Source organism: Python bivittatus, unplaced genomic scaffold, assembly GCF_059951505.1.
Source record: "Python bivittatus isolate LINGU-HERP-01145 unplaced genomic scaffold, Pbiv_v1 ctg000980_np1212, whole genome shotgun sequence".
NCBI lineage: Eukaryota > Metazoa > Chordata > Lepidosauria > Squamata > Pythonidae > Python > Python bivittatus.
In genome coordinates, this window is record NW_028277125.1 from 31,147,688 (window position 1) to 31,155,687 (window position 8,000).

The following is an 8,000-nucleotide window of genomic DNA, read 5'->3' on the forward strand; positions in this document are numbered from 1 at the left end:
GGCAACAATAAATTAACTATGAGTATGTGATTATATCTCTGTACTCCAAATGATTATTCCTTCCCCCTTTTCTTTTCATTGTGTTAATGGAGCTATTTAAAAACATCATACAGACCCATTATGCTCAATAGATGCTTACTCAATATCTGACAATAATTAGGTGCTAAATATATTTAAACTGACTGAGGTTCAGTTTAAATAACATGATGGTATTGATAACTGGAACTTCTTGAATAGTGTACCTACATATGTGTGTATATTTTTTAATAGTCACTTATATAGTGAGATGGGCAGCGTATAAATTTGATCAATCAGTCAGTCAGTAAAGTAATACAAGTAATTGCCCAGCTACCTATCACAAAATACCTGAAATATAGCCAGGGAAGAAGAGGCCCAACAAACCACTGTGCCATGTCATCTCTGGCACACATTCTGGATCATTTAGCTTAAAATGAGCTTAGCAGAACATGCAAAGACAATTTAGAAAGGCAATGTGTCAATGATTTCTGCAGAGGAACATGAGAAAACTTCATTCATTGACTTTCCCTAAGGTAATTTTCCTTAAAAGTGAAGCACATATTTTTACTTGTAAGCTTTATGTAAACAAATTATGGGATCAAATGAATCTTCTCCCAGTAGGAATTCTGACCCAAGTGGTTATCTGAGTAGACTTAGAACCTATTCGCTCCAAGGAAGTGCCTTGATCCTCAGAACAGTGTGCATGGCTCCCTGTTCATTAGATTCATGCCTCTTCTGGTTGGTTAAGGCCTCCTGAGAGGTGACATATGGTTGGTTCCAGGTGGTAGTGAATTCATCTTCAAGTGAGGTTTGTCCAACACCCTCTTCAAGAAGTCATTGCTGGACCCATCCCAGCCCTCCTTGATCTTTTGGTGGCCTTCAATACCATCAATCATGGTATTTTTCTGGACTGCCTCAGAGGGTGGGAGTGGGAGTGGTGGTTCTGTTTCCTCCAGGACTGGCTCCATTTGGTATTGATGGAAGAAGAGGTCCAGCCCTTGCTATCTCGGATACTTCAGGGTTCAAGTCTCTCCCTTTCCAGTTTAACATCTACTTGAGGCCACTGAGTGAGTTCACCCATCAGTATGAGGTTAGATATCATCAGTATGCTGATTATACTGAGTTATGTATCTCACTCCTAGCTGGCCAAGCAATACTATGGAGATGCTGTCTCAATGTCTGAAGACTGTGGGTTCTGGATGGGGAAGAACAGGTTCAGGTTCAATCCTAGAAAGATTGCTTCTGGATTTGGGGGCCACCTGGTTCTGAAGATTTTTCATCCTTGATTCTGGATGGGGTTGTGCTGTTCCAAATCTGGTGTGCAGTTTGGGGCTCACGGGTGGCTCAGAGGGCCTTTGCACAAATACATCTTTTGCACCAATTGTGCCCATTCCTACACAGGAAGGTGCTGCTCATGGCCATTCATACCTTTCTCACCTCTCATCTGTATCACTGCAATACCCTCTACATGCGGCTGCCCTTGAAAACCACTTGGAAGGTACAACTTATGCAGCAGCACAGGTAGTTGTGGATGCCCCCTGGCATGCCCATGTAACATTGTTACTTCACGTGCTTCACTGACTGCCGGTGGGCTTCCAGGTACCAGTCAAGGTGGTGATAGTTACCTGTAAAGTCCCTCATGGCACAAGGGTTGGTTTCTGCTATTATCTCTTATTATCTCTGCCCATCTGATAAGGTTGGACAGGATTGCACTGGGTGTTATTACTTAAGCAGGCTCACCTGCTGGGACCCACAAGACTCTTTTTGCTGCTGTACCTGCCCTGTGGAATAACATTGTCCCTGAGATCTGGGTGGGCCTGGCCCTGCCTGCCTTCCAAAAGGTTTGAGGTCATGGCTTTTCCCACCGGCACCAGTCAGGTGGTTTTGTGAGCCTTTTTTGATTGTTTTTAGTTATTTAAATTACCTCTGGCACAATTTGTTTGGCTTGGTTTTCACTTGCTGCCTTTAGTTGTGGATGCCACCCTGAGTCACATACTGAAAGGGTGGCTATATAAATTGAATAAAGATATACATAAGTAAGTCATGGTAACAGCCACATGGTTGTTTCAGCCAAACTTTTGAGTCCAGACAAAATGAGTTCAAGCTCCAGCTAGCACCCTGGATAGCTCCATGTGGATTTCAAGCTGGATGGTCAAGTGAACTGGCTCAGATCTTTTTTAGCAACTGTTGGCCCCAAACTATTATTTTAGTTCAATCTGAACGAATAGCTTTTCCCTTTCAAAGGCAGTTACTTCCAATGGAAAAGACTGCTTGCTTCAGCAGCATTAATTCCAATGGCAAAGCAAGTGAAATGGGACAGATGCAAGAACTTCTGGACCACTTAAAAGTGATCTTAGCTCTGTGGCAGAGAGTGCATGCAACATTCACTTAAAAGCTTCTTCAGAAAGTAACATTGGACTCGGCAGAAGATCCCTCCCAGTGAAATGGCCAATAATGGATGTGACAGGCCAGTGTCCTAACTCAGCATGCACACATTAAAAAAAAAAAAAAACCCTTAGCATTAACTGGGGCTAAAGGACTCAATTGGTAAATACTTCTCAGGTTATATAGCAATCACTTTCAGCCATATTTTGACACACACACCCTTCCTTCTTCCTGGAATGACTGCTTAGTAAGCACTTTAGCCATTATGCATGGGGTGGGAGAAGACTGATGCTTCCTTTATTCCATTTATTTTTTGAAAAATCCACTCCAAACTTGTTTATGTGTGAAAATTATGATGGAAATAGCAGAGATGTTGCTAGAAAAGCAATTTATTTCAGTAGTTGCCACTTCTGTCTTATTTTCTTGGTGGAAAATAACTGCTTGGCTGCTTAACTGTTACTAGTTTGTATGACACATCTAATCATAATTAGGGTAAATAACCTACAAGCCCATGGCTACACATTGCGGTTGATTGGTTAGTTTATTTATATTTATTAAATCAATTTATATATCTGCCCAATGAACATATGAGTCAGCGGTGTAGTCAAATAAAAACACATAACAGCCAAACAAAACTCAACACATTATAAACAATAAAAAATGTATCACCCACAAGGCAATTTTATTCCAATTTTATTTCCAAAAGTAATCAAAATAGGCAAAAAATCCTCCCAACCTAGTGCTGGGGGAAAGCCAAATCTTAAGAGCTTTCCAAAAGGCAGTTAGGATCAAGGCTATCCAGATCTCAGGGGGAATGCTGTTCCATAGGGCAGGCGTGGGAACAGAGAAGGCACATCTCCTGGGTCCTGCCACATGACACTGCTTAAATGATGGGAACCAGAGCATGTTCACCTTGTCAGATCTTAAGGCATATTGAGCATATTTTAATTTATGGTCTGGGTTCAGATGACCTAGTAATCCATGACAATTCATGGCTCAGCATGTCATAGAAATAGAATATCAAGATTTGTTTATTTTAATGGAAGGAACATGGACAATTCTTTTCTCTCCTTCTCATGCAGTGGCTCAACTTATCTTGAGGACTATAGGCTCAAACTTCAGTCTTTGCTGAAGGATGAACAGATTGAAAGGGTGACCTCTCCAACAGAATAGATCTTTAATCAGAATTTAGCCTTGGCATTTTTTTTTTTTAATGTTGCTGTGACATTGCTCAAACCTGGAATGTGTAAAGAAGAGTGTTTCTAAATAGGCCTTTGCAAGTCAGCTGCACTTCACTTTGATGAGGTGCTTCACATCATACAGCTTATAAGTCTCCTTGCCAAGTATTTTGCATCACTCAAAGCTTCATCCTGTGGTTTCAAGGGGCTTCTGTGTGTATGTTGCATAAAGTACACTAGTAGGTGACTGAAGTGGTTCCAGTAGCTGACTAAAAGAGGTGGACGTAGCATTGGTATAACTATAGCTGCCAGACTATGGATTTTATTTATTTATCTGATTTATATAGCTATCCCACTCACGTAGCAACTCTGGGTAGCTTACAGGTGAATTTAAAACAAAGCCTATAATAGGAAAACATCTCTTTTTTTTTCACTGCCTAATAACACTATTCTTGTATTAACAAAATATCCTCACCATGGTTAACTTAACCACAATTTATTCAAACAATCCAATGGGGGGGGGGGGATTGCACAATACTTTAACCATGAATGAATCACACAGACTAGATTTGCACAAGATAATAGATTAAAGGATAACTGGACAATTTTCATTCAATATTGCACACATGCAGATTCCATTTAAATCACCCTTTCAGGAATTATATTTTGCTGCCCAGTTTACATAGAATTGGGTGAACAGTTAAAAAAGATATTGCAGAGGCATTGTGCTATTCTGTGATATCCTGTACATTTTATCACAGTGGATTAGTAGGTGGAATGTACTAGCTGTAAATTAAATTAAAACGGAGAAACTGATATTACTGGTTCAAATAAAGGACAACTCTACCACCTCCTATGAGACTGCAAACCAAGAGAGTCTGATCTTGGGGATTATCTGGAGAATTCAGTAACTTTTGGGGAGGCTTTATCTCATCTAGACACCTGTATTATTGAAGGAATACTGAGGAAATCCCCAAATTACTGTATGAATACATTCCTGTATTCAAATTGTACCTTGCTTTACAAACAGAATTTTATGTTAAGGTCTAGAAACAAACTGAAAACTAGGGCCATCAATTATTTATCATCATTAAAACTCCAACAGCTGCATTCTGACCAGTTGTAACTTCTCATACAACTTATTTGTAAGTTATACAGAGTCCAGCAACTAAAAGGAGAGGTTCACTGATGACCACCAGAAAAGTTTAAATTCATATCATGAACATCATAGTGAGTAGATAGTAAGATATAACAGCATTCACTTTCATATAAGAATTAGCTCTCTTGCTTATACAAGTGATCACAAAGAGATCCATAGTTCTTATGAATGGATAAAAAAGAGGCTGTTATAAGCCTTAATGAAATAAGCAACAATTTAATTTTATGCATAAATTCTTCTATAAGGTAGATATTTCATGACAGAAGCTGTGACAGAAGCATTACAATAAAATTAAGTACAGTATTTTCACATACATCCAAGCTGTTCAATGAGTATGTGTGACTGCTGCAAAATAAAATTGTTATATGTGATTTTGTTGCCAACTTCTTGAGAAATCTACTAAGGAATATTTATCCAGTTATTTGTTTTCTACCCTGCTTTAGATTTTAAAACCTATTTGTGGAAACTGATAAAACAGATCATCTCAATTCACTCTCGCAGACATTGACCCACCCTGCTTATTTGAGCTCAAAGTAAGGATGGGGCCATTTTGTCATGCAATCTGAAATACTTTATTCCTACTCGGATTTCTAAGAAGGCCAATAGGTTCCACTGAAAGTTTGCAAACATAATAGTGCAGTTAAAAAATGCTTCAATTCAGAAAAGGATTTCCCCCCAAGAAGTGTGCTTTAAAAATTAATACAGATAAGGTTTGAAGAATAGAGAAGGGGTGCCCCTTCCAAGTCTGGGGTTATTTTGAGGGAATCAATGAGGAGATAGAGAGCAGTTGGATACACACGTTAAGTCATAATGTTGTTTCTTTGCCTCTGGTTTAGCCTGAACTCAGACATTAATATGTCTTATGGAAGGCCGCATGGCTCTTGTTTATTACATAGAATTGGCTTTTATAGTAGTGCTTACAATCAGTATCTTTTTATGAGGGGTAACCTTCTCCACCAAACAGCAGGACAAAGTATTCTGCCAAACGCTTTGGCACCAGCTCTATCAAAACACTAGCAGTAGTTCTGTTTGGTCAAAGTAGTACAGCTCTCCTTCCAGAAATGAGACTGGGGGTGATGTATTTGGGGAGGGGCCCTGGTGCCCCTGTGAATGAACACAAGCCTTTTCTAACCTGCTGCTCTCTCGATTTGTAGGATACCATTCGCAGTGAACTCCAGACTCCAGAGCAGCTGCAGACCGGGGAGGTTTAGCTAACGTTCCTGTGTGCTGCGTGCCTCTTGGCATCCTCAGCAGAAGCAGCGATTCGGAAGCGGGCGAGGAGCCGGCCGGCCGGCCGCCCGCCGCCCGCGGCCACAGCAGCAAAGGAAGCACGCAGCACTGCAGGCAGCGGTTCATGCCCACATCTCCCCAACGACGCAGCATCAGAAAGCTGCCGAAGAGGGGCACCGGCTCGGCTCCAGCCCCGACCCTCCGTAAGCTCGCACCCCAGAGCCGACCTTTCACCCGCCGCAGCGGCGCGGAGTCTTCAGATGAGACGACGCGGCTATGGCAGATCTGAGGCAGCCGTCCGGTCACGAGGGAAGGGGCCGGCGGGATGAGGAGGCTGAAGGCCACGGAGAAGAGCCCGACGGGGCGGCCTCGAGCGCCGCCGCCTCCCGCCATGCCCTGGCTGCAGAGGTGCCTCTCGCAGCCGAAGAGCGCGAATGCCGGATCTGTTACAACCCCTTTGACTCCGAGGCCCGCGCGCCCAAAATGCTCGCGTGCCTGCACACCTTTTGCCTGGACTGCCTGGTCCAGATGCACCGCCACCAAGCCCAGAGCGGCGGCGGCGGCGGCGGCGTGGGGAGGGGCGCGGCGGCGGAGCGCGGCGGCCCAGGCGACGCCATCACGTGCGCGTTGTGCCGGCACCGCACGGCCCTGCCGAAGGGGCGCGTGCACGACCTGCCGCTGAACACCAAGCTGGTCCCGCCGCCGCTGCTGCCGCCGCCGCCGCCGCCACCCCCGGACCGCTTGCAGCTGCTGCCCCTCTCGTGGGCGCCTAGGCCTTCCCTCCAGCGCCCCCTGCCGGAGCAGAGCGGCCAGGGCGCGACGCCTCCTGGGGCTGCCGCGGCCAGCGGCGTCTGCAATGAAACCGGCCGGAGCCGGAGGCAGGAGATGCGGACCGTGCGCTGCGTGTGCATCGTCTTTACCTTCTTCTCCATGATGGTCGTCTCGATCACCGGGCCCCTCTTCCTCAACTACAGTGGTTGGGTGGAGCTCTTCATGGTGTCCCTCTTCCTCGTGGTTGCCATCGTCCTGGCCCTCCTCTCCGTCATGCCTTACCTCCTCCACAGCCGCGGATACCGGACTGTGGCGGCGGCCCTGCTCGCGGGAGAGGGAGCGAGCGGCCCCCGAGGAGCGGCGCTCGGCCGGATCGCGATGTCCAGCCGCTCGTAGGCCGCTCTTTGCGCTCAAGCGCTCGACCGCCGGGCCGAGGTCAGATTCCCTTCCGGGGAATTCGGCAGCTGTTCAAGCAACGGAGCCTGGCCAGAGAGCGGCTGGCAAGCAGGTGATGCTGCCGATGCGAGTGCGCGCCATGCCCTGCTCGAAGGGGATGGGGCCCGTTGGCCAGGCGCAGGTGTGGCCCTGGAAATAAGGGCGGCCTGCGCTGCAGATAGTACACGAAAGGGGCCCGGGTCGTGGTTGCGAACTGTCCGACTCCTCTGTGAGATTCCCATGCCATAGAGAAAAAGTTATAGCTCAGTGGCAGAGCCAATGCCTTGCGTGGCATCACTAATTCAGCTCCTGACGTCTCTTAGTTAAAAGGATCCTGGATATCAGGAATGACTTTTTGTCAACCTTGCCAGTGAAGTCACCAAAGCAAGGCAAGTTCACGCGTCTGATAGGCAGCTGTGGTGAAAATGCCTGTTTCTTATGACTTTACGGAAGTCAGGTGGATGGGCGAGAAGGACAATGAAGTGCTTCTGCCTGTTGTAGAAGGGCAAATGGGTTGGTAAAGTACTAAGCTGCTGCCCTTTTCTGAGTTTTAATTACCATAGTCTTGGCGTTTGTGCCATTGTTCAGTCCTGGAATGTGTAAAGTGTGCTTCCGAGCATATGCAGAAACACTCCAACACTACCTAAAGACCTAGCTCTTGCAAGCATTGGAGACTAGGGGAGAAGGTGCAGTCTCCATGCTGGTTAGAATTTCAGAGCTTACACGGAGCCCCCAAGATGTTGACTAAGCTTATAGTACAATCCATGTTGTTGTGAGTAAGTGGCATAGGAAGTGATTGTGTTTGTAAAATTAATGTAGAACTG

At 45.5% G+C, this 8,000-nt stretch overlaps 1 protein-coding gene across 1 annotated transcript; it reads left to right on the forward strand.

Moving 5' to 3' along the window:
- The first annotated feature begins 6,245 nt into the window (after window positions 1-6,245).
- LOC148213563 (RING finger protein 228-like) lies at window positions 6,246-7,137 on the forward strand. Its single transcript, XM_088131867.1, has one exon. It carries the CDS (start codon window positions 6,247-6,249, stop codon window positions 7,135-7,137), a length of 891 nt encoding a protein of 296 aa, XP_087987993.1. The 5' UTR covers window position 6,246.
- The last annotated feature ends 863 nt before the right edge of the window (window positions 7,138-8,000 follow it).